At 33.5% G+C, this 27,069-nt stretch overlaps 3 protein-coding genes across 5 annotated transcripts; 1 reads left to right on the top strand and 2 right to left on the bottom strand.

The window, feature by feature from the left end:
* Nucleotides 1-10,545: 10,545 nt before the first annotated feature.
* On the bottom strand, nt 10,546-19,296 carry LOC107467131 (pre-mRNA-processing protein 40A). Of its 3 annotated transcripts, none has more exons than XM_016086167.3 (25): nt 19,075-19,296; nt 18,902-18,978; nt 17,596-17,665; nt 16,209-16,261; nt 16,061-16,118; nt 15,609-15,958; nt 15,447-15,519; nt 15,167-15,358; nt 15,017-15,085; nt 14,817-14,894; nt 14,482-14,568; nt 14,360-14,394; nt 14,142-14,247; nt 13,688-13,768; nt 13,514-13,606; nt 13,391-13,444; nt 13,176-13,292; nt 12,907-13,005; nt 12,619-12,666; nt 12,457-12,543; nt 12,219-12,326; nt 12,056-12,120; nt 11,731-11,833; nt 11,393-11,641; nt 10,546-11,289 (listed from the first exon to the last, which is right to left on the bottom strand). In XM_016086167.3, exons 1-25 carry the CDS (start codon nt 19,258-19,260, stop codon nt 11,155-11,157), a joined length of 2,673 nt encoding a protein of 890 aa, XP_015941653.1. In that variant the 5' UTR covers nt 19,261-19,296; the 3' UTR covers nt 10,546-11,154. The 3 variants fall into 3 exon arrangements, with proteins under 3 accessions (XP_015941653.1, XP_020986938.1, XP_020986939.1); XM_021131279.2 differs by lacking the exon at nt 19,075-19,296 and adding an exon at nt 17,321-17,390 and having other exon boundaries at nt 18,902-18,966; XM_021131280.2 differs by lacking the exon at nt 19,075-19,296 and adding an exon at nt 17,321-17,359 and having other exon boundaries at nt 18,902-18,960.
* Nucleotides 19,291-20,313, bottom strand: LOC107467129 (pre-mRNA-processing protein 40B). Its single transcript, XM_052254401.1, has 4 exons — nt 20,092-20,313; nt 19,789-19,850; nt 19,617-19,697; nt 19,291-19,524 (listed from the first exon to the last, which is right to left on the bottom strand). Exons 2-4 carry the CDS (start codon nt 19,819-19,821, stop codon nt 19,291-19,293), a joined length of 348 nt encoding a protein of 115 aa, XP_052110361.1. The 5' UTR covers nt 19,822-19,850; nt 20,092-20,313.
* A 630-nt stretch (nt 20,314-20,943) lies between these two features.
* LOC107467161 (F-box protein SKIP22) lies at nt 20,944-22,756 on the top strand. The gene has a single exon (XM_016086202.3). It carries the CDS (start codon nt 21,002-21,004, stop codon nt 22,424-22,426), a length of 1,425 nt encoding a protein of 474 aa, XP_015941688.1. The 5' UTR covers nt 20,944-21,001; the 3' UTR covers nt 22,427-22,756.
* The last annotated feature ends 4,313 nt before the right edge of the window (nt 22,757-27,069 follow it).

Raw genomic sequence — 27,069 nt, 5'->3', positions numbered from 1 at the left:
TTGATGCAGTAAAGAGATTTAAAAATATGATTGACAACGTAAATCCAAGGGATATATCCTTAAAATTTACGAACAATCAACGTATTTTTAATGAAGAAGAAGAATGCTTGGTTCCAGCACATCAAGTATCTTCATGTCCGTCTTCCCAGGAAATTTTCAACCAATTGATCAGATTCAAGATTTAACAATTTACAGTCATGAAGGAAGGCTAGCCAGTACATTAGCAAGGGTTTTTGAAAGAACTCAAAAAATAACGAAGGAATCTCACACAAGGATTAATTATAAAAGTAGAAATACTTTGCTTGTGTCCAGTAAAAGGAATGAAATTGAAGAAATAGAGATGAGACTCTTAGTGGAATTTGAATCAGCATTCTACAACTTATCTGGACTCTTAGAAAAGCTCCCTGAAGGGATAAAGAGGAATCTATGCTATTTGATAAAAGACAGAGAAGACAACAAGTGCCAGCTATGTGTCTCAGAGTTATCTGAAGAAAGCAATAATGAAACGGAATCAACCCACATGATAAAGGAAGAAGACAACGCATCTGAAGGTCACATGATGAAAGAGGAGGACAGCACATCTGAAGCATCTCTCAACATTATTGCATAGTGACGTAAGCGCTTAGGTCATAGGGCACCAACAATGTAGCTGGTGCAAGATAATAAACAATGACGTAAGCAATGACGTCACAAGAAGGGTAAGGATGAGAATTGTCCATCAGACCCAACCATTATAAATAGGTTGCTCCAGGCTGTTCTAAAAACGGAATTAAATCTCAAATCAAATGAAAATTTTAATAAACAAAATCTTTTAAAAGAAGTTTTTAATAGAAAAAATATAATATACTATGGAAAAATTCAACTTGAAGCCCCTATAAAGATAAAATCCGCCAATGGAGAACTTGAAATAGCTTTGATAAATGATGAAGAACTGAGTAAACAGATTGCGAAAATTAAGGATCAACAAAAAAGATCTAAAATTGGATGGATTCATATTAGTACTATACAAGTCTTAATCAAATCTACATATATGAAAGGAATTAATTCACCAATAAGCTTAGCAATCTGTGACAAAAGAATTACTGATGACCCAATAGATCAAATAATTGGAATTGTTCATGGAAACTTGGCAAACGTAAATGTTAAAATCAATGCCCATCTACGCTATACCTTTATCAACTGAAAACCTTTGAAGATCTATAAGTTTGGCTTATAAATTTCATAGAAAGAATCTAATGGACCAAGACGATGAACCTTTTTCAATTACATATGCAATAAATTATGCTTTAACAAATAGTCATCATAGTATAATATTTGAAAACAGAGAAAGAATTTATGTTGATGAATTATTTCAGAAAATTGTAAAAACAGAAATACCAAAATATAAAGCTATTGAAAACACAGTTCTATTATTAAAAGAACCATCAGGAAAATTAGTTTCATCGAATTTTCAAATAAGAGAATCTAAAATTAACAGCCCTTTAAGTTTATCCAAGTTAAAGATTAAAGAAGAAAATTCTGAAATAAAAGAATTAACAAAAAAGGTCGAAAAATTAAATGAAACCCTAAACATTAAATTATGACAATAAATAAAGAAAAAATATATGTAACTTATCAAGACAAGAAACAAGAGCTCTTTGAAAGAGAAAATCGGTTGAATTATTTACAGTTTTCTGAAATAAATCAAAGAGCATTTGAAGCTCTAAAAATAATTTATGACAAGTTAAAAAGAGAAGTCGAAGAGCTAGAAAAATTAATAGAATCTCTAGAAAATAGTGATGAATCGATGATAGAATTTGCAGAAATTCTAAGATAAATAATGAAGCATACAAAAATTGAAAGACCAGAAAATAAAATAAAAAGGAAAAGGGCGAAAAAATTAAAAAGTAAAATAAAGGAGTATAAAAGGGAATTAAATAATCTTCAGATCGAAATTGATGATCTCATAATAAAAAGGATAGAAATAAGAATAAATATAAACAAGTTGGAGTTAAACTTAAAAAATTTATAGATGCCTAGAAAACCGTATTATGACTTAAAAGAATTAAAGCTGTTAAAAGAAAAAATGGAAAATGAAGTTGAAAAATTAAAAAAATATTTAGAAACAACAGAAAGTGTAGAAATAAAAGAAGTTTTTGAGGATTTAAGAAATTATATTAAAGAAAAAGACAAACAGATAAAAGATTTTCCATGCAAAAAAGAATATTATAAACTAAAACAAGATTGAAAAATTATAAAAATCAGAATTATAAATACTAGTAATATGGCCAATACTTTTTATTTGGCAAATTATTCGAAGAGTTAATAGAAATTTCGAAAAAGAAATTAAAAGAAAAGACGACTTTAAAAATTAAAAGAAAAGACGACTTTAAAAATTGGTATCAGAGCCAAGTTAACGATTAAAGGTAACACTTTCTCTTTAAGCAACACTTTTAATGACACGCTTTTTCAGCTACAAAAAGACAAAAATCTGTACAGACACATCTGTACGCTAGATGGCCCATATCTTTTTATGCAAAGACGATTGTTAAGCATTATTAAATGCTTTGATAATTATTTAATATATTTATATCTTAATTGATCGTATAAAAATATTTTTAATTAATAAAAAATAAGTAAACATCAGCCTACTATATTTAAATTTGACAAAATAAAAATTAATTCATTACAATTTTAAATTTTATTTAAGAATTTATTATTGATTAATAAATAAAATTCAAAATCTCAACATTTACTTAAATAAACTAATAAATTATCCACTCCAGGAATCCAAATTAATTTTCCTTTCGTAATTTTAATAACAATATAATGTGATGGGCCTGGAGCCGCATTATCTCCGCCGCTAAAATTGTTGGTCGAAACATGAGTGTATGTTCAACATAATTATAGACTAGTCATTCATTCTTGCATTCATATGGCAACTCTGTAAGCCACATTAGTGGCACAAACATAATCATATACAGACAGTGCCGCCGTCATAGGGTAATTTATTTTATGTGCTTTTTGGTTAACGATTAATTGTTTCATGAGGTTCAGGCATGGACACTTCATCATGTTCTTGTATCCTATGATGATAGAAGCTCATTTACTTTTATACGGTAAAATTATAAAAAAAAAATAACAACCAAATTTATCTTATTTAATTTTCATAAATATTAAATAAATAAGATAAATTTTAACTATTTTTAGCTAATTTATTTTGGTTATCAAATATTTTCGATTTTTATATCATATCATTAAAATTCTTTTCTCTGGCTAGCTAGCAATATTTATGTAAAATTTTACAAACCTTTCAAAAATAAATTGTAAAGTAATACGCAAGTGTTTCTCTTTATGAGGAGGTAAACCTTGTTCTGAACTAGATTGTGATTGTAAAACATGCAATTAACAATAGCTTAATTTAAATTAAACAAAGAAGAAGAAAAGTCTGGCAATCTCGTTTCTAGACGATGCTGATCGACATTGGACTGATCATGATGAGAGAACCTTCTATATAGAAAATTATTTCTCGTGAAGATGAAGTTTTCATCAGTCACCACTCACCAGAATACACGAAAGAATTTTTTATTGGTAGATTTAATTTTGAATTTAAAAGTATGGATCGGATACCTATGATAATAATATTAATAGATATAAACCAGCAAAATCATGAGGAAAACACACGTGGAATTGACCAAAACCGAGCTAATAATAAGACATCAAAATTTTGGTCTTAAACCATGGTAATAATAATCGTAATTTTCAATTTATATGATGTCAAACAATAATAAATGTATTATTATATATATGTGTAGTTCACGACAATTAAGGATTATATTACATGCATGGACGGACTCAGCAGCAAAGATGAGGGGCACTTGCCCGCACAGTGTTTTTAATTTAAAAAAAATTATATATAATATGCTTCCACTTTAAATTTTAAATGATCTCATTATAAATAAATTAAATTAAATTAATTAAAGTTCTAAATTCACTTTTTTATTTCTCTATCATTTTGATTATTATTTAACCTAATAAAATTTAATTGTGTCGTCACTTTTTTATTCCCTTAAATCCTCTTTTTATTTTTATATTTTCAATTTTTTTTTATTCTTTGTCTAGTAATCATCTTCTCTTTATCAAAAAATAAATTTTAAATTTTTTATTTTTTTATATAGTTCTCCATGATTCTATGTATCTTCTAATTTCATTGTTTCTCTTTTTGATACTTTTAATTACAAATTTTAATTCAAAAAATTATAGTTTAGATATTAATCTAATATTTTATTTTTTTCGTGACTTTATATATTTTATTTTATTTTCGATTTATTCATTTTTATTACTTCTTTTTTATCTTTTGTTCTATTATATGTGTTGGGAATAAGACACCATTCTCCCTTGAGAAAATACCTTTGACAGAGAAATAAAATAGACACAATCACAATACAAGAATTTAACGTGGAAACTCCAATTACCGGAGAAAAAACCATAGCCGTTGTCAAATGACAACCAGAGAATATCACTATATGTGAAAATTGTTACAACACATAAACTTCTTTCTCTCTAACACCGAAACCCCAGTACACCCACACTCTCTCAAAGCAAATATCTAACTACACCTCACAACACTCTCTAATCAAAGAGTATAGAGGAAAAGAAAAATCAGATATAAGCTTAAAGTGTTTCTGACTGGTGCAAAAATAAATGGAGAACTTAGCCTCATATTTATAGCCTAGGCCACCCACTCCATTTGCTATCCTAAGTAATGTGGGACTAATTCAACCAAATCCTAACAATTTTCACCTTGATTGAAATAGTCACACATCTTCAGCTTCCATTGTCAACACCGACAATTCTTTGCTGCCATTGTCTATACCGACAATCATAGTTCAGAGAACTATCATATTCCACCATGAAAGTATACTCACTTGGAATTAGACCACTCCAAGCATTTCGCCTTGGTACAGATCGAAACCTTGCTGAAAATTCATGGTGCAACTTCTAAATTGGCTTTTCCTGAAAGTTCTTCAACCATCGACCTAACTCCGCCACACACCTTGTATCTCAACGCTAACCAATACCCGTGTGCAATTGTGGACCCGATTGTCACAACTTATCCTTATCCATGGCAGTGCGGTAATACCATGAGGATACTTCTTGTCTTCTAGAGAACATCATCTTCTCTCATAGAGAGAGCAACCAGAGATCTTCTCCTTCAACGCCTTGTGCAAACATGACTGTATTAACACATCCTTGACTTGTATTTGCCACAAGTCAAAATTGATTCTTCCATCAAATTTCTCTATTTCAACCTTCACAGCACTTGAATATCCTGACATTGTTGCAACCGTATACTAAAATAGTATAACTCAACTGTAGACCGTGCACTAGGAAGGGTCCCCAGAAAAGAGAGGTGGGTCATAATGGACACACTTAAATACCAAGTCTTTCCTTAGCCAGAACCTTTCCAAACTGCACTCTCACAGTGTCACACTGCCTTCCAGCAACAACAACAGCAACCAAAGATCAACCTCAAGTCACAGGACAAAATTCTTTTCTGATGTGGAAGGTCAGACTAGGCTGCAACCACAGAGCATACTAAGAATAAATCCCACCGAACCAAAGCTCTGATACCACTTGATGAGAATAAGACACCATTCCCCCTTGAGAAAATACCTTTGATAGAGAAATAAAATAGACACAATCACAACACAAGAATTTAACGTGAAAACTCTAATTACCGGAGAAAAAACCACGGCCGTTGTCAAATGACAACCAGAGAATATCACTATGTGAAAATTGTTACAATACATAGTCTTCTTTCTCTCTAACACCGGCACCCTAGTACACCCACACTCTCTCAAAGCAAATATCTAACTACACCTCACAACACTCTCTAATCAAAGAGTACAGAGGAAAAGAAAAATCAGATACAAGCTTAAAATGTTTCTGACTGGTGCAAAAACAAATGGAGAACTTAGCCTCATATTTATAGCCTAGGCCACCCACTCCATTTACTATCTTAAGCAATGTGGAACTAATTCAACCAAATCCTAACAATATGTACATATGTTGGGTATAAAATTTTAAAATAAATTGATTAATTTACTAATTTAGAATATATATTTTATTTTTAGAAACAGTAATAGAAAAATATTTTAATTACAATACATAATTAAATAGATACATAAAATCTTTCATCTAACATTATATCAAAATTAAATTAAAAAATATATATAACAAATTTAATTATTTTAAAAAAAAGAAAGAAAAAATTGTGAATTATGTTTTTGTTGTGTTATATAAATATACTTTTCGTATACAGATTTAATTTTTTAGTATTTATATATAATTTTAGTTTTAAATTATAAATATTAGTATATCATTAGATGCTAATATATCAATTAATTAACTCTTTTATTATTAAATGTGTATAAAAAATTAGTTAAGATAATAAGATATCTTAATTTAATTAAAATATTTTAAATTTAAGTTTTAAAAATATTTTTTTTTAAATTATATATAATAAATAATATTTTAAAAATAAAAATATTTACTAACTCTTTAATTTTTATATCTCTATATAATTAATAATATTTAATAAAATTTATTTTAATATATATATTTTTGCCCATATTCTTACAATTTTGTGGTCCGGCACTGATGGTCTGGCTTAGTTTAAGATTTGTGACACATACATACCCGTATGTTGGCTGACCAAACAATACAATGAACTAATTAAACATTTAAACCTATATTAATATAACTAAGATATCTGTTTTTCTTAAAAAAAGAGCGAGGGTATTTTACGAGATAGTACGTCAATTTATGGACAAATAATCTTGAATAAACTAATTTAGCTTGTCTAGAAGATCAGACAATCCAACCTGCACAATACGTAAACATGCCAACTTATTCAATAGAATAATCACATATTTGGGCAAATTTGTTGAACTAATGCAATATTATTAATTGATGAGGGGCATCACCTATCCTTTTGTCCCAAACAAGTTTCTTTATTACTGAGTACTCAAAGAAAAGGAAAAGAACCGGTATATTTAATTTGGTGGAAAATCAGGTGCAGTCAACTTTAAGTGAAGTTGATAACTGGGAATTTTTAGATAAAAATTTAGTCAAATTATTCAAATAATTTAACGGTGGTGCAAATTCAGGTGTAGTCAATTTCGCCTCAAGTTGATAATTGAGAGTAATTAAATGATTTGACAATTTTTATGGGAAAGTACGAGGAGTTAATAGAATATTTGTATAATGTGTACAATAGAGGTTTATGGTGTATTAGAGATATAACCATTAGTGTTACCTTTTTCCATCCGCTGAAGTTTTTGGGATGAGTGGTATCATGACATGGTATTAGAGTGCTATGTGCAAAAGGTTAAGAGTTCGATCCTTCGATCCTTGGTGAACCCCAAAATCAGTTTAATCTTTTAGGAAGATATTTATTATCTCTAGTACTCGGATGGTTATTCTAGATAGTATGGAAGATGTTCATTTTGTAACTCAATAGTCCATTATACACATTATACAAATAGTCTATTGTTTTTCTAGCGAGACTCAATTTTTATTTAAAGACTCTCAATTATCATGAAGTTGACTGCACTTGAGTATTGACCATTTAATTTACCTTACCTTAGCTTTAAGATAGATTGTAAATTAAGAAACATTGTAAAACGTTAAAAACGAATTTTTTTTGTGTATCCCACTTTCCCACCCAAAAAAAGTTATTGGCTTTGAGAGGGAAAAAGTAAAAAGGTTGACCTTTTTGGGGTTCCATTTTAATTTTGTAGGATATATGGCAAACAAGTTGGATACTTTACAGCCCAGATTATTCTTAGCTTCATCATGCAAGGTTCCATTAAAGTGTAAAAATGAATCATGTCTGAATTCATAACACAATCTAAAATTGTTAACAAGTAATTAAAAACATTAAAAAAGTACAAACCAAAATTCATATCTACGAAACTCAATATACATCCATAGTTGGTTACAAATACTATATATTTATCAATATATCTTTCTATATCAAAACAAGAAAAGGAAAAGTGAAGTATAGTAGCTCTTCAAAAGTGGCATACATGCATATATGATGAAAACTATAGCTTATACATAAAATTACAACAAAAGTGTGATGCAGAGATATATATCATGGATTTGCTTTCTGTGTATAGATATAATCTACGTGAGCTTCAAGTGTTCTTCTCATTAAGCATTCATCTTTATTAGCAACACCCTCACAATATTCCTCCACATTAAATGATTTCTCCACAACCTTCAATAAGAGAAGAACATGCAATTAATATTGGTTAATATTGGAAACAGAGTATATATTATTATATTATAAGATGTGATAGCAACTAAAAATTAAAGTAAGAGGACTAACCGGAGGTGGTTGGGAAGATGATTCAGGGACAGGTCTTGAAGCATATGTGAAATTGGTTAAGAATAATAAGAAGAAGAAGAACAGTGTTGCCATGCAAAGTTTGGTGCTGACCTTAGAAGACGAATGCATTTTAATTCTCTATTTTCTTGTTACCACTACCGTGCTATATGATTTGATACACAACACTCTCAGGACTCAATGATCTATTTATAGAGAGCCGGAGCAATAGGAGCCATGATCCTCTAGAAGATATTCTTTTTATATACACCATGAAAAATATTTTAAGAATAAATAAAAATTTGTATATCTAATCGCTTTACAATATTCTATTATATATAGTAGATCTAGTATATATGTCTATATATTATTTTTCGGTTATTATATGAGTTGGACAAAGTCAATATTATAATAAAGAATTAGCAACAACGCATTTTAGAACACTTCTAGTTTCTGTCTATATTTTGTATATTATTAATTTGATAAGAACAAAATTCAGGTTAATATAATATAATATATAATATAATATAGTTGTTTCTATATTTAGTCTTAAAGATAAGACTTTTAATTGATAAAAACTAAAAAATGCATATGAGCTAATTAAGCATTAATTGTTTAATAAAATAGCCCAAGTCATTCTAGTATATATTCCTTTGATATTATATAATAAGTTGAGGGTTGAAATTGGATCACGATAATATATGACTTTTGTTTGAACAAAAGCTTAGTGGTTCCGGAACTGCCTTAGAATTTAAGTTGCCTTAGACTATTCCATTATGTTCTCATTAAACCATCTAGAAGTAGGTCCTAAAGCAAACATAAGGCATTTGTTGTGAAACGGTCCCAAAAGTAGGAGCTTTTATAATTTATAGCTTCCTATGTAAATAAGTCTCGGTTAATGGTTCTTTGACTTGCTTAATGTTCCTAACAATCATGAAGTGCATCAACATGCGTGAGCAAGTTCATAGTGCAAAATTGATTGCAATGTTTTCTTTGGTAGAGGGTTGAAAATGGCAATGATCTTTCATTTTCCTTTTTTCATTCATTAGATTTTATTTGTAATTGTTTTTGGATTGCAATGATTTTATGGTGCTCATGAAATATTGTTTGGCATGCTTAATGGGGAAGTTCATTGTCACAAGGTGGCTCCACCATTGGGCCTCAAGCATGGGAAGAGTTGAATATGAAACAATTGATGGGGTATGATGTTATTGTTATGTACATCATGACTATGTTTTTTCTAATAATAATAATAATAATAATAATCACTTAAGAAATAAGTAGTTAAATAGAATAACATTGGCAAGAAGCTAAAAGCAATGAGGAGGGCAGGAGTGGTGGACAGTTCTTTTCGCATTTAGTATATGGTTGCTGCTGGTGGGCTTTCATGACTTTAATGTGGAAATCAATGACATGTGAGATGCTTGATGACTCAAAAAATCATATATAAAGTATGGTTAATGTGTGCCCTAATAATTTAAATTTTCTGTTATTATATTTTTAGCATATGTTTTTTATATTAACTAAATTCTTATCGTTTTAAGTGTGTGTGAGAAAGAAGCTTTTCTTTCATAATCATACTACACGTACAAGTCTTTTTGTCAATTAACAGAAATTATTTTTGTCACTCTCACTCACCTAAATTTTATTCATCTTGATTGGACTTGTTTCAAATAAAAAACTTGTAGGTGTAGCACCTCTCTTTCAGTTATTACTCACTTTGTGTTTTCATTTTATGGTGACAATTTAGATCAACATTAGCCTTTGATCTTTGACAATTTTAATTTTATCTTCGTGATCATTCATTTTTTTTCATTATTGAATTGAGTTGTAAAATCTAGTTAATCCGGTCTTATACAACATCTAATTGTAAAAGAAAATGAGTCAAATTTACGTTCCACACTATATCCAATTATATGTTAAAGAGAATAATGAATCCACTAAATATACAAAAAAGAGTGAAGAAACTACCAAAACTCATTCTTAATAAGATCCTTTATATGTTCACCATATCTTTGATATTTCATGTTTCTATTGTTTTCTTGTGTTATGAAGTTTCTATAAGTTTCCAGCGTTATGTTGTTGCTCAAAATGACTATACTATAGTATTTATTAATTGTAATTGTAGAACTCATTTATTGTGACCAATTCCAATCAGTGGTACAAATCTATGTAGTATCTACCGTATACATATTATTGCCTTTCAAATGAAATAATTGACTTATACACATAAATAAATAGGCGCCCAAAGCGGCTACGCCACTTTGACTTTGTGCATGTGACATGATAGTGGTGGATGATGCTAATCCTCACAACATTAAATATGCTAACAGAAGAGGATAGGGATCAGGGCCTCTTATCCTATTTGAGTGATTAATCAGTTTTTGTTAAGGAATGTGAATCAAGCAATAATGACTCTAAATCAAAAGTATAATGTAAGAGGAACTCAACGAGATGTTAAGCAATATTGAAAGTATTTTCACTGATCTTGTTTACCATGGCCATGTGAAACATGCTTCCATGTAATTACAATACAAAAGAAAGAATTTCATTTTTTTTTTTTGGTTGAAAAACAATGATAGTGAACGAGTTATCATAAGTGCAAGTTGCCGCAAACCATGCTCCATAGTGAGAACTAAATCTTTCCTACTATTAAGTCTACATGTAATGTGAGATCTTCATTATACAAGTTACTCTTCAAAATTTATATTTCATAATTTGAATAAATGTTACATAGTGACAAAAACTAAAGGTTGCTATAGGAGCCTAGATCAGCAAAATTACCATCTATCAACATCTTTACCATAGTCATCGTCTTCCGCCTCCACATAACCGCCTTCTCTGTGAGGATCACCGCGGTGGTCGCGCTTGTGTCTTTTATGCCGGCCTTCATCTGATTCATGACCAGATGAATGCTGCTCCATTTACAACACCAAAAAGGAGACAATCAATGAACAAATCAAATATTAATCATAAGCATTTCTGTATTTGTAAAATGGTAAAGGAATGAATCCATACTCGTTTCGATTTCTTCCTGTCGCTGCTACTATGCCCGTGAGATTTCTTACTCCTCTCTTTATCCAATTCATGAGAAGTGTGCTCAGGACTTTGATGCTGCCTCCGTTTGTTTTTACTATCGCCTTTCTCCGTTAAGTCGGCACTGTCACTGTCTGCTTTATCTTTCTCTCTTTCGCGAACTCCTTCTTTTTCCCTTCTTTGCTTAGATTTTCGTCTTTCTTTTTCCTCCCTATCCTTTTCCTTCTTTGCCTGCAGAAAAAGATTGGGGTTCAGAACATATGACACAGTGAATGACAAGCACGAATCTCAAATATAGATGGCATGAACAGAATTTGTACCCTCTCCTCTTTCCGTTTCCTCTCACCCTCTTTTGCCTGTTCTTTCAGTTGTGTAATGTACTCCTCAAATATTTCCTTGCAACGGTTATCATCTCCAACAGATCTAAAACAGGGAACATTAGTCTTAAAAAATAGTTTCAAGATAAGTAGGTTTATTTATCACTGAAAATTCACTATGGTCTTGCCCAACAATTTATCGAACTTAAGAAAGGTACTCAAATATAAGCAGAATCGTTTCAAGTTTCTATTAAGAAAAAGAAATATTGTTTGAGAAAAAAAGGAGAGATCATTGGAGTTTCAAACACAGTTTCATCATTATCCAGACCTGAACTCTTGACTATCTTCAATAAGTGTTATACAATCTTCCCATTTTGAAGATGCAGTAATGTCCTGCAACCAGTAAGTAAAACAAAAACAAAAATCATACTCTTATTGCCCAATCACCAAAATAGCACAGCATCTGTTACTTTATGTCCACAATACCACACCTTAGTAGAATATAGTAAATGAAGGAAATCATCTGCTAGACGTTTCCGTTTTTTGGCCTCCTTTTCTTCCTTCTCCTTAGCCCGCTCTAGTAGCTCATCAAACACTAGCTGCAAGATATGTAAAGTATGAAGTAGAAGCATTAACATAACCAAATTGACAATTAGAACCCCGACATGTAAAGCAACTCAATATTAGGAAAAGCATTAAAGCAGAGATATGCGTCACTGCTGTATTTACCTTTAAGTTAAAATCAGATATTGGAGGAGAGTCAATAGATAAAGCTGATTTGAACTCTTCAAAAGTATAGGTTGATGACCATGTTATCTGAAAAGCACGTTTTATGCATCAGAACAGATTTGCAAAGCAGAAATCAGAAGATATTATTGATATATCATATACCTTAGCCAACTTCACTGCATCCTTAATTCGACTCTTTTCATCATGATACTGCATGAACAAGAAAGAAGATTAACATTTTGTAGGAAACACTTCCGTTAACCACAAAAACTTTGCAGGATGCACAAAAGTAAAAGTCCTCCAGCTCACTTGAGTAAATGAACAACACCATTTTAATAAAACTAAGACAATGCTTATGAAGCTCGAATGTCTGGCATTTGCAAAGCAATCCTGCAGACTAAATTAGAAGTGAAGTTCGGAATCAACCAGAAGATCATTTAGCAAACTCACTTGTTTCTCTAGCTCTTCAGCAACATCTTCAAATAAGTCTTTTGCAGTTGAACCTGATGTGTTTGATGCCACTGCCAGATATGCAGGTAAATCTTTCACCTACAACACAATGGAAAACAAAAATTAATGCAATTGATTCAAGGCCACAAGTCACAAAAAAGAAACAAGGTCCCAGGCAACATAAATATACTAAATCATATTTCAAATGTCTCACTGTAAAACAGAAAACAAAATTATAAAGAGAAGTTACTAATAATCTGGCATTTAACCTTCATGTGATAATCACGCCAATGAGTTTTTGCTGTAAGAATGCCAGCAGCAACATGCTCTTCCATCAATTTGCGGAATTCATCACGGTTTTTACGTTCTGTCTTTCTCAATTCCTCCTGTTGTGTTTGAAAACAAAGATAACCAAATGCAATAAACTATAAGAGGAAGGGGGTAGAATCTGAGAGAAACTCATAAGTAATAAACAAGACAACACCTTTAGTAACTTCTTCTGCTCTTCCTCTTCCTTCTCTAAATCACGTAAATAGTCCTGAAAGGCAACATATACATTGGACTGAATCTAAAATTTAATTTTAATGAAGGTGCATAAAGAAACTACCTGGAATATTTCCAAGCGGTCAATTTTCTCAAGACGCGAACATCTTTCGTCAGCCTCTAAGCGGTCTTGAACTTTTCGCCACTGTGTGTTAGCCTACGGATGAAGAGTTTGCATCAATTGAATGTCTATCATATAAAATCTTTCGAAATATAATGTATAAGAAAATATATGTACTTTTATAAAGTCACAAGATTCTAAAAGCTTCCTGTACTCTGTTATATTCCTCTTCCGTTCTTCTTGAGCCTTTGCTCGTTCCTGATGAAAATACCATGAAACAAGATTGATTAGAAGCATTTAAAAAGGTTGAACAGCATAATGAACTCATCATATTAAATGAAGATTCAACCATCATTCCATTTCCATCCATATCAGACGTGAAATGAAAATGTTGTTTCAAATTTCTGCATATCAATATGTTACAACCCAGAATTGAGCAATGTGTAACCCACCAAGTTATACAACCAAGCCATTTTCCACTGTGTGGGATCATTTTCACCATAGTCAAACTTATCTTTAAATAAAATTTAGCAATGCTTTGGATCACCATAAAGGTTTATGGGTGTGTAAATGCTTCAGAATAGCATGATGAGGTAGTATAATGATGAGTTACTGAGGTAGTAGAATCCACCTTGTTTATAAGTTCCTCCAAGAAACTATCAAACATATCCCTGCGATCTCTGTCACGCTCAACAGCCTTGAAACGTTCATCATTTTCAAATATTGTCACGGCTTTGCTGAGTGATTGTCCAAAAAACAATAAAACAAAATTATCACAAAGCAAATAGTCTGAATGTTTAAATTGACACTTTGAAACAAGAATATAAACAAATCTTATTTAGAAAAAACCTCCATCTAGTGGATGGATTCAACTCCGTGGACTCCTGGAAATTGATTTATCGTCAGCATAAAATTGCAAGATCAAAGAAGCAAGAAATAATTATAAGGAAATGGAAGTAGAAACTACATACTTCTAACATCTTTTTAAAATCCTCTCGTGCTTTTTTATGCTTCATGCGCTTTTCTTCCGCTTCCTGTTTTTTCCTCTGACTTAAGTACTGGGAAAAAAAGAGTTATATCACTTTTCAACATACAAATTATTTATGCAGTACATTATCATCAATACATATTTGTGGCAGCAGCACTATCGAAATTCCGGTCCCATGCAACGTTTCAAGTAAACGGATTCAGAGGCCACTCTTTTTGGCATGGACAAGGAAAAGTAAGGGTCAAATGTGAAACGAAGTAACAGCCCTATCCAAGCTTAGTGTCTGTGATTAACTCAAGGTTATTACATAAGAATTACCTCATTGAAAGCTTGCTTCTTTTCTCCAAGCGATTTTAATGCACCGTACCTTTTGTCATTAACTATTAATCGCATAGTCTGAAAAACATACAGATTTTCAGCAAATAAATATTAAATAAAAGAGAGACATTTAAATTAATAAGTCAAAACAGTTATAAAAAAGTAAGTGCCAGCAAAGCAAATCATGAAGATGAGCTTACTCGATCCCATGTCCAGTCAGATCCAACATTTACAGACTCTATCAGTGCTTTGAATGCTTCTTTAGCCTCCTAATAAGCAAAAATGTGATAATCAATCCGCGGGAACAAAACAAGAGAGACGGTTAAGATATCAATATTTCTTTCTCATACCATCTTATTTGCATAAACTAAGGGTAATGGTTCACGTGTTTTTGTTTCTGAAGATGCATCTGCCTTTGTTTCCAAAGCCACATTTGCCTGTGTTTCTGAAGCCAAATCAGCCCTTGTTTCTGAAACCGTATCTGCCTTTGTTTCTGAAGCCACATCATTTGTTTTTTCTACTAATGAATCATTTTTACCATCCTACATAATTTAAGATTAATCAGCTTTCTGACCACAAATCCACAACAAGAACTGATAGCGACTCATCAGAAGTACAAGAGAAGCATACTTCTTTATCTTCTGCTGGAACTTCATCTGCAGAGCCCAGTGTATCCTTCACCAGAAAGTTGTTGCCATCATTCCTAGAAATTTACAACAAACAAAAAGGAATTAAATTACCACTAAATAATCAAAATAAAAAACTAAACAGGAAAGGTATACTAGACAATACTGATTGGTAACAGAAGCTCTATCACTTCCTGCTGCAGCATCAGATATTGTAGCAGTATTTACTGGTAACTCTACTTCAGCCACTGTCATTCCAGTTATGGGAGCCACATGAGGAGAGGCAGATGGTCCAGAACTCATCTCAGATTGTGGATGACTTGTAGATGCACTAACAACAGGAGCAACTGAAACAGGACTTGATGGTTCCCCTTGACCAATCAAAGATGAATTAGCTGCTGCAGTTGGTGCTGTTTCAATCACAGGAGGAGTTACAGACGGTTGAGTATGAGAATTCGGTAGAGCATCAGTATGTGTTCCATTGGCAACTGCCTTTTCAACTTGCTGACGGGCCAACTTGATGGATAAAATTTGCGGAAAAGAAATCTCAGTTAAATAAGAAGCAGAAAATAAATGAAAAAGAATATTGAAAGTGGCATTGTTTTTAATGGTGTAAACCTTCAGTTCCTCAGGAATCATCCACTTTGATTCCCTAGTGACCTTGTTGTAGTAATACCTATGAAATATTGAATAACCAATATATAAAAGAAAGTCAGACATGAACATTAAAAACAGAAAATGATGATATGATGGAACCAATACATACTTTATTCCATTAGGACTAGTATACTCCTTCCAGTTTGTTGTTGCATCCACCCTCTAACAAAAAGACAAGTGACATATGTGAACAGTCTCAAAAGCGATTTCCTCCCAAAAGAAGAATACACATTATCTCATAATAGAAATTGGAAATTGAAATTTCCCAAATCAAGAATGTAAAATAGAGAAAACAAATCAAGGCAATATAATAGCGCAAGGTAAAAGGATCAATTCTGACCAGCCAACTGATATCAGGAACTGAGAAAATTAGCCTTCTCAATTCCCTTAACTTTTCTCCAGTTAATAAGCAAGAAAAGGAAAATTCCAATCATTCGTTTGGATGAATCCCCAGTTCAGCTCTTATAAACCTCAACATATTTGAAACTAAACTGATATAATAGACCTCAGACTGAGATCTAGAAACAAGGGTAATGCACATTTATCAAGTGATGTAACTAAATATAAGCCATTGATAAATCATGAGAAAATGTGACGCAAAGGATCAACAATCGAGATGTACAATGATAGAATTTACCAACATTCATCAAGCAATTAAGTAGGTAGGACAAGGAGCAAAGACCCAACGCATAGCCTACCTCTCAATATAGTAGCACAGCATGTACCTGTTACTGTAAGCATCTTAAAGCTACAAGAGTGTCACATGTAGATTTTAAAACTGAAAGATATGAGGTGCCTTGCACAATGCTAAATAGAAGACAACCATCATATGCTCAAAATCAATGCAAAAATGCTTAACTGGGATGCCTATGAGTGAGTGAAATTATATTTTTACACAGAAACACGTGACATTGGGGGGAGGGGGGTGAGAAACGGAAAGAAAAAGTAGAAAAGAGAAATCTCTCTTCTTCATGAGCAGACATAAATAAATAAGCGTAGCCATACTACAGAACGTACAGAATCAGTCATTAGTGAGAAGTCAATTAAATCTAAAATTTTTTAAGGCCCCATCAGCAGGGAAGAAACCTTAAGGAGTAAATATTTTGTCTATTGCTAAACACAGCACAATTACATGAAATTGAACAGTCTTCTACATTATCATCCAGAGAAAACAAACAGCTGATATCTGACAGTTGAACCAGCAATTGTCACAACACTGACCTCACAACAAGACATGAGTCAAGATCGATGGTAGCTTGCCTGAGAGAAAATCCGTCCAGTAACAAGTGAGCTGACGGAACATATTTTTTTCACCGAAGTTGACAAACAGAAAGCATACAACAAATGAAATTGAATATGTGAACCCATTTAATAATACAATAGACCAAAAGACATATGTCATGTGTTCAACCTTTCACCGGGAAACAGAACAAAAAATATTTAATAGCATGACTAACAAGTCATGGCGTCAAAGCAAAGTCAACTGTATGACTCACCTCAATTGGGGTCATCAATTCGAAAGGCCTCTCCCAGCTAGATACTTTAGTCTTCTTATTGTAGTAATATCTGTGAAATTCAAAAGTTATACACTAAGTCTTGACAATTATAACCACAAAAGCTTTCATGCCAAACAGATTTTGCCGTTTACTAAGAGAGGCTATAATATTAACCTAAATCATTAGATGACATCAAGCAAGAGAAAGAAAATTACAGGATCGCATATCACTCCTAATATTACTTTCAATTGTAATTGAAATGTATATCTGGCCAATGAATAAATCTTTTACTTATGATAACCAAGATGAAGCAGGAGAAATAAGTAAAACTTCGTGATTACTAGCAACAGTAATGTCATATGAGAATCCATGGACTATATTACAAGCTAGATAGCCAGTGTAAGTAAAACTCAATCAAAAGCAAATGTTTTACCAAAAAGCAAGCACTGGATGACTAACTATGGAAAATCAATAGTAATTACCCAAAATATAGTAAGCCCATGATGGGTTGAACAAGACTAATCAAATACAAAGAATTTGGCTAGCAAAACAAGGATTGGGGAAAATCTAAAACGGATAATTGCAAAAACAATGTTATGTGCCAAAGAGGTAGCAAATAGGCAAGCAGTCAACCCTAATTTAGTTCTCACCAAGTACTTTCCCTTCCACCAATCCCTTATTCATTTTTAACTACAGTTGCTTGGTATGCAATACTGTAAGGTAAAGGTAATACTACATGGCACATTTTGGTTATAATAAATTGGCCTACTATTTCAATTCATGATACACTATAAGATATTAATTTGTACAGTTTCAATGTAATTTTTTCATAAATATATCTTTTATTCCAATTCAAAAAGACTTCATAATTTTGTTTTAAAAATATGTAAACCTAGATGCAGCTGTCTCTTTAGCCTTTTGGCTTTCAGCATGTGTGTGATCCGACTGCCGCAGTTTGGAAGGGGTGTAAATTTAGTATATTTATTCAAAATGAGATCCATGGTATAATAAGCTATATTTACTGCAGCTAGCATCATTTAGGATCTTCTCTAATATAAAACTTTATATCAGGAGAAAGGCTCACAATGTAAGGTCAAAGCATGCCTCCGGCTCAATAAGCACTTACAGGCTTACTTATAAATGACCATCAGTAGGGGAACCCAGAAACTCAACCCAATTCATTGATGTATGAGCAGAAAACCCACAGGGTTGGCTTACCCCAACTAGCACTAAAGTCACCTAACAAAGAACACTATTTAGAAAATATGCAAATATCAAATTACAAGCAAATAGTTGAATCACTAACCTTACTCCATTAGAAGAAGTATGCTCAATCCAATCTGTGGATCCACCATTAGCAAGTGAAGGCTGGATGCTAGTTGCCTGAAAGAAAGAAAGTAAGACCACATAAATATTGCAGTGATATAAAAGACAATATATAAAAATAGCAGTGAAATTGAAAACAAGTAAGGTTCATACTGAAGGCGTGACAGATGTAGTTGAAGGTTTCTCGTCATTGCTCAGAACAACTGTATCAGAGGTAATGCTCTGGGAAGAAGAACTAGAGGGAGCTTGGATTTGAGAAGCAGGGTGGAATTGGCTAGCAGAGCTAAAATTAGTTTGCACTTGACCATAAGAAGATGGTCCAAACTGCATCCAGTCCATAAATTAGTACTTGTATATAGGAATCTTAATTTATCCACTAAAAACACATGCCGACAATGGAAGTGGCTGCGGCTGTGGTGGGAGTTGCAATTGTTGGCCAGGTCTCGGAGGTAACTGTTGAATGGGTTGAGGAAATTGGGGCTGTTGATTTTGAGGAGGCATTCCAACATTCATCATGGGACCACTGGGACCAACAGGAGGGTAATGTTGAGATGGCATGGGCATGAACTGTTGAGGCTGCTGAGTAGGAACTACAGGGCGATACTGCGGAAAAATTAAATGGTTTCATTTCAGATGAATGATGATTTGATACATAGTTGACGTAATCACAATCACAAATAGAGAAAATGCATTACTTGACCAGGCATGGGAGGTGGAACAAAACTGCGCTGAGGATCCAGTGAACCAGCAATGGGAGGTCCAGGAGGCCGAAGAGGCTTTCATTACAAGAAGAGCAAGGAAAATTAAGACATAGGATATAAAAAGGTAGATGAATAAACCCCTGATTTATACTTCAAGATACTCTACCTGTAAACCCGGATATTGCTGATTATTGGACATGTGACCAGACAATCAAACTCCACGAACTACTGTAATCAACAAGAGTAAAGAGATACTACATATTAGTATCTTAGCAGCACCCAGAAAACATACATGAGAAAGGAACAACAGCCAATTACAAAGAACAGAACAATGGGTCATGATTATAATTCCCTAGAAAAATAGCAAATTGGATTTCATAGTAGGGCACAAATAAGTATAACTGAAATTCTCAAGTTCACCGAAATTGAGGCAGTGATCACCATAACGACTTAAACTAGAAAAGCTTACGACTTGCAATCAGCATTCAGTAAATCAAATTCTGCATACAGGTGCCCTTATATCAAAATCAAAATAATGTGCCTCAAAACAGCTCTACCATCATCTAGCTCTCGAAACAAGGATACCCAATCATTCAAAATTAAACCCAACACAAAACAAAAAGCTCCATAAGGAAACTAGCAGGAAAGTTCAATCATTTTTTAACTCCACATAGAGAAAAAGCAAAAAACTAGGTTTTTCAACCAGAAACAAGAATGCCCATCAAGTGAATTGGTATTCGGACGTTAAAAACAAAAATTAACAGAAGAAAAATTAAAGATTACATGTAACACGCGTACCAATGGGGTTAAGATGTTGGTATGGGGGTAAAAGATGGAAAGAGGCAAGTTGTGAAGCTGGGCTAAAACCTGGGAACTCTGTTTGTGTGTATGTAGTTGGTGATGTAATTTATTTGAGTGCTGGAAAACGGAAGAGGGATTTAAGTTTTAACACTGATTAAGTACAATCGAAAAGAAGGACGATATATACTTCTTGGTGAAGTGGCAACTGGCAAATCCTAACATACCCTCTTTCTTGGTTTTCCCTCTTGTATCCCCGTCCTTCCCCCTTTTGTTCGATCTATATATTTTTTACTTTTTTACTACTAATATCCCAACTCATTCTTATAAGAATTTTTAATTGAATAATTTAATCTTCAATCAATTTTTTTTTAACAATTTTTTCATTTTAATTTTTGTTAATATTGAATAGCTAAAGATAATTTAAATAATTTATTTAACCATTGATAATTAGCAAGTTACCTTTTATTATTGAAATAGCGTTTTAACAATTTAACCAAATATAAAGAGACCGACATATATGGTTGTGTAGTTATCCTTCTTCTCCACTGAACAGAAATCAATTTGGCAAAAAAGCAACAATGATGATGCTGAGAGTCAGATCCATGGAATCCAAAGAAACCCTAAAGATCGACATCCCCGGTTGCTGGTCATTGCAGCAACTCAAAGACACCATTTCACATGTCATCTCATCATCTTCATCTTCTTCTCTTCATCTATCCCTCAACAGGCGGGACGAAATCCACGCTTCCTCGCCGGACGACTCCATCAAATCTCTAGGCATCGCCTATGGAGACCTCGTCTTCTACACCTTCAACCCCACCGCCTTCTCCCCCGAAACTCAAACCCTCCTTCACAAACCCACCCCACAAGAACCAGTCAATTCATGCGACGTGCCCTCGATTCAACACTCTTCTGAAATCCTCATGGTTGACGCTCCCTCGATTCCCGAGGCGGAAATGATTCCGTCTTTGGAGTCTTCAGCTGCGGAAACCGTCGATATGGCTGATGGGTCTGGTGGAGAGGAAGCGGTTGTCAGGAAGACCAATTCCGAAGCTTCGTTCTTCAAAAGGGTGTTGAAAGAAGCGAATGGAAATGACGTTACCGACCTCAAGTTGTTGGTTCTCGCGGTACATGCTGTTATTCTGGAATCTGGGTTCGTTCGTGCTGATAAGATTTCGCCTTTGTCGGTTGGTTCCTCTCCTATTCTGGATGAGTGGCCTTCAGCTTCAGCTTCTTCGATATCGTTGAGGTATACTCTGCCTGAGATTCTAACTAGTGATTCTGGTGTTTCGCGTACTGTGTTATTGAAATTTCAGACATTAGGGCATCTTGTGAATGTTTATGGGTCTTTGTTTGATGATGCTGGGTCGGAGGTCCATAGGGTGTCTTTGGATAAGCGTAAATTTGCCAAGCCCTTGAAGTTGATGCTGGAAAATTTTGAATCCAAGGATAATTTTGATGATGATGCTGTTGTTGATCGACAAAGTGAGATTTTTGAGTTGTGGAAGATGGTGAAGGATAGGCTTGCATTGCCATTATTGATTGATCTTTGTGACAAAGCTGGATTGGATCCTCCACCGTGTTTTATGAGGCTCCCCACAGAACTTAAGATCATGATTTTGGAGCGTCTTCCTGGTGTTGATGTGGCAAGGATGGCTTGCTTGTGTACAGAACTGGAATACCTGTCTGGCAATAATGACCTCTGGAGGAAGAAGTTTGAGGAGGAGTTTGGAGTTGATGGGCGTAGAGCGGTGTTCTTTAAGGAGTTATTTGCTTTACACTGGGGAACAAGGAAGAGATCGATGCGACCGGTTTTTCCTTTTCAAATGAGGCAACGACCTTATGCATTATTCCCAGCAAGGAGGGACCGTAATCCTTTTGGAATACCTTCAATTGTGGGTGGAGACTATGATCGGCTCCCAGGATTCGGTCAACAATTCCCTACATACTCACCAAGGCGGACTTTCCTCCCACCGTGTCACCGTGGAGGATTCCATCACTAGTATGCTGATTTGAATTTCTCTTCACGAAATCAAATATATCTTGTTGAGTGCTGGGGCCAAATCCTTGGTAATAGTTTACCTATTTCTACTTGTTTGTTTCTTGAAGATCTTGTTAGTGTAAATGCGGCATAAGTGGCTGGTTGTAAGTACAAAGATGAATGGCTACTTGTTTAGGTGGTTGTTAATATCCTTACCCTTTGGCTGTTCATTTGTTTTGGTATTTTGGATATATACATATACATTTTAGTTAGGCTCTGAATAGTTTATTTTCATAAGCCTTCATGTACTATCTTTGGTTTCTGAAGTGCACAGTCTACTATATTATGATTATTTTTTCAACCTTCAAATATGAAGCATGCCAAGCAATACAATTACAGCATTTAGTTTTAGTAGCCTAGTGCTCTGATAATATTCTTAAGCTTCTAGGTTTCTTCTAGTATGAATCATTGGCCTTGGTGCATCTTCGATCCTAATGCAATATCATTAAGGAAAAGTCTAGGGGGCCAGCAGTTTTATTGAATTTTGGCCAGCATGTAACCAGCAGAGGAAGGTGAGCCATTGGATGAAATTTCACACCAATCTCACACCATCAAATCATCATTGATGGCTAGTTGATGGCTAACAATCAGAAAAATTGCTGGCTCCCTAGCATTGCTCATTATTAATCCTGAATTGCATAGTTGGTATCAACATTATCAACAGCGAAGATTATGCTTATGCATTCCTCTAAAGAGAGGTAGGATGAATATTATGCTGAACCAAAACAAAAGCGAGTTAATAGGATTCTACCATGCATGGCATGCGGGAAATGCTAAATATGTTCAAAGTTAAACGTGTTAAAACTTAAATTCATTAGGGAAGTTAAATTGATATACAGATAGTAGAAGAAAAAACAGTAACTGCTTGGGCTTACGTTGTTCGTGGCTGATTACTGATAGTAGAAGTTAAATTGATATACAGATAGTAGAAGAAAAAACAGTAACTGATTAGGGTAAGCAGATATATCAACCATGTATAAATATGCTTCTCTCTCTCTCTCTTGGGTAGACTATAAATTGTTGGAAATATTGTTCTGGCAATTTCGAAAAAGAAAACATGTAGAGTTGCTCTTTCTGTTAACAAATGTGCTTTTTTCAATATTCAATCTGCTGCCCCACATAATAATACTCATTGGATATATTAAAGCTTTCTAGTCCTCTCCTTGGATTGAAGAGCTTGCTAGCCATGAAGTATAGAAAAGGATACCCCATTGCATAAAGCCATAAACTCAATACATTCATTAACTATCCTTTAAGAAAAAGAAATGAACGCCTTGTAGTGATGCAAACTAGAAGCTCATCTCTAGACTGTGGGTGCCATATTCTATTGGGAATACCAAAGATCAAAAAACGTAATCCAGGAGTCCATTGCACCATTACATCATATTGTCTTTGTAACACCAAAAACCATTTTAACACTCAAGTTGAATGATCAATTGAAAAAAAAGAGAGAGAACGATCTTGTCAGTGAACAATATTTCTTTTCTCTTGTCTGTGTTGTGAAATAAATAAGAAAGATGTTCTAAATATAAATATAAAATAAAAATATATAACTAGAAAACTTTAATATTAATATAATTAACTCGATAAATAATTTATATATTTATATGCAGTAACGTAAAGATAGATAGAGAGATAGATATTATTAATAGTGTATAAAGAGAAAGTTAATTTTATTGCTGTAAAGAGAGAGAGAGAAAGGGGAGTATTTGTAATTGTGTGTGTAAAATTTATTTGCCTCGTTCATGCTTTTATATGCAAATAAATTCTACTTTTCAAACTTTATTAATTGTACTTTGTCATGAGAATTTGTTCTTTTCAGCATAGGAAATCAGAACCACCCATAAATGAGCATTCATCCTTATCCATCCTTGTTGTAACACTCCCCCTTGATGCTAATTTAGAAATATGCCTTATTAAAACCTTACTAAAAAAAAACCCAATGGAAAAAAATTTTAGTGAAGGAAAAAGAGTATAATATCCTTTGTGACGGGAGCTGCCTCGTTAAAAACCTTGTCAAGAAAAACCCAATAGGGAAAAAACCTGACCAAGGAAAAAAGAGTACAGTCATCTCCCTCTTGTCGACATCAGTTGATGTCTCGAAATCGGCACATCCCAATCTCATGTACCAATCTTTCAAAGGAAGATTTTGGGAGTAAATTTGTAAATAAATCTGTCAGATTGTCACTTGAGTGGATCTGTTGGACATCAATTGTCCCTTGATTTTGAAGATTATGAGTGAAGAAGAATTTGGGAGAAATATGCTTTATTCTATCACCTTTGATGTATCTGCCTTTAAGTTGAGCAATGCATGTTGTATTATCTTCAAACAGGACAGTTGGAGCTATCTTATGATCAATCAGTCCACATGATGACAGAATATATTAAATCAGACTCCTCAGCCAAAAACATTCGCAACTAGATTCATGTATCGCTAGTATTTCGGCATGATTAGAGGATGTTGCAGCAATCGTCTGTTTCGTGGACCTCCATGATGTAGCTGTACCACCATATGTGAATAGGTATCCTATTTGAGATCTTCTTTTATGTGGATCAGACAAGTATCCAGCATCTGCCTAATTAACTAATTGTGACTTGGATCCATAGGGATAAAACAATCTCATATCAACTGTTCCATGAAGATATCGAAAGATTTGCTTGATTCCACTCTAATGTCTTCTGGTTGGAGAGGAACTATACCTTGCTAGTAATTTCACCGCGAATGATATGTCAAATCGCGTATTATTAGCAAGATACATTAACACTCCAATAGCACTAAGATATGGTACTTTAGGATCAAGGATATCTTTATTTTCTTCTTTAGGACGGAATTGATCATTTTCCACATCCAAAGACCTTAAGATCATTGGGGTACTTAATGGATGTGACTTATCCATATAAAATCTCTTCAAGATCTTTTCTGTGTATGTTGTTTGATGAATAAAGATCCCATTTTTTGTATGCTCGATCTGCAAGTCAAGACAAATTTTAGTCTTTCCAAGATCTTTCATCTCAAACTCTTCTTTTATAGTTTTTATAATTGTTGGAATCTCTTCACGAGTTCCAATGATATTTAAATCATCAACGTACACAGCAATTATAATGAATATAGATGCAGATTTTTTTATGAAAATACATGGACAGATATTATCATTCTTGAATCCATTTTTTGCCAGATACTCAATAAGACAATTATACTACATACATCCAGATTGCTTTAGACCATATAAAGATCTTTATAATTTGACTGAGTATAACCCTTGCGAATATTCTTTGGATGGTTTAGATATCTTTAGTCCTTCAGGAACTTTCATATAGATATCTCAATCTAATAAGCCGTATAAATAGGCTGTTACCACATCCATTAAATGCATATGTAGTTTATGATATGCAGATAAACTGACCAAATAACGCAATGTTATCGCATCCACTACAGGGGAATACGTTTCTTCATAATCTATACCGGGCCTTTGTGAAAAACCTTGTACTACAAGTCGGGCTTTATAGCGCACAACTTCATTTTTCTCATTTCGTTTTCTCACAAATACCCATCGGTATCCAACAGGTTTTACATCTTCAAGTGTACGGACTACAGGTCCAAAGACTTCACGTTTTGCAAGTGAGTCTAATTCAGCTTTCATGGCTTCTTCCCATTTTGGCCAATCATTTCTTTGTCGACATTCTTCGACTGATCTTAGCTCAAGATCCTTAATTTCATGCATGATATTTAATGCCACATTATATGCAAATATTTCATTAACAATTGTCTTATTTCGGTCCCATTTCTCTCCTGTAAGGACATAATTTATCGAGATCTCGTCATTTTCACAATTTTCAGGTACATGAACGTCTTCTGGCGTTAAAACTATATTAGAATTTTGGATAACTGCAGGTGTCTCTACTATGTCTTTTTCAACAGGAATATTATTTATCTCTTTTCGCTTTCGATGATTTTTGTCTTTGGAACCGACAAGCCTGCCACGCTTCTGGCGTGTATTTGCTTCGGTGGCAATTTGTCCAACTGGGACATCAATTCGAATTGGGGCATTTTCCGCTGGTATATACGACTTGGTTATCCTATTTGTATCGGAAAATGCATCAGGCAATTCATTTGCTATTCTTTGCAAATGTATAATCTTTTGAACTTCTAGTTCACATTGCCCTGATCGAGGATCTAAATGCATCAACGATGATACATTTCAATTAAGTTCCTTTTCAGGAAGCTTATTCTCTCCCCCTAATGTTAAAAATTTTGATTCATCAAAATGATAATCCGTAAACCGGGCTTTAAATACATCTCTAGTTTGTATCTCAAGATACCTTACTATAGAGGGAGAATCATATCCAACATATATCCCTAATTTTCTTTGAGGTCCCATTTTGGTGCGATTAGGTGGTGCAATGAGAACATATATCGCACACCCAAATATTCTTAAATGAGAAACATTTGGCTGCTGGCCAAAAGCTAATTGCATAGGAGAGAATTGATGGTAACTCGTTGGCCTCAAACGAATAAGTGCTGTGGCATGTAAAATAGTATGCCCCCAAACTGAGGTTGGGAGATTTGTTCTCATAAGTAAGGGTCTAACAATCAATTGGAGGCTT

Source organism: Arachis duranensis, chromosome 9, assembly GCF_000817695.3.
Source record: "Arachis duranensis cultivar V14167 chromosome 9, aradu.V14167.gnm2.J7QH, whole genome shotgun sequence".
In the NCBI taxonomy this organism is placed as follows: Eukaryota; Viridiplantae; Streptophyta; class Magnoliopsida; order Fabales; family Fabaceae; genus Arachis; species Arachis duranensis.
This window is presented reverse-complemented; position numbering and strand designations above follow the sequence as displayed.

Bases quoted from the DNA above. Each gene is read 5' to 3' on its own strand.
- LOC107467161 (XM_016086202.3), top strand. From the start codon at position 21,002: ATGATGATGCTGAGAGTCAGATCCATGGAATCCAAAGAAACCCTAAAG.
- LOC107467129 (XM_052254401.1), bottom strand. From the start codon at position 19,821: ATGTCCAATAATCAGCAATATCCGGGTTTACAG. The intron at 19,698-19,788 runs GTAGAGTATCTT...TTGTAATGAAAG, and splicing joins AGCAATATCCGGGTTTACAG to CCTCTTCGGCCTCCTGGACC. The intron at 19,525-19,616 runs GTAATGCATTTT...ATTTTTCCGCAG, and splicing joins CACCTCCCATGCCTGGTCAA to TATCGCCCTGTAGTTCCTAC.
- LOC107467131 (XM_016086167.3), bottom strand. From the start codon at position 19,260: ATGGACTGGATGCAGTTTGGACCATCTTCTTATGGTCAAGTGCAAACT. The intron at 13,769-14,141 runs GTGGATTCTACT...TATTTTCATCAG, and splicing joins TGGAGGAACTTATAAACAAG to GAACGAGCAAAGGCTCAAGA. The intron at 13,293-13,390 runs GTGTTGTCTTGT...CAAACACAACAG, and splicing joins AGCAGAAGAAGTTACTAAAG to GAGGAATTGAGAAAGACAGA.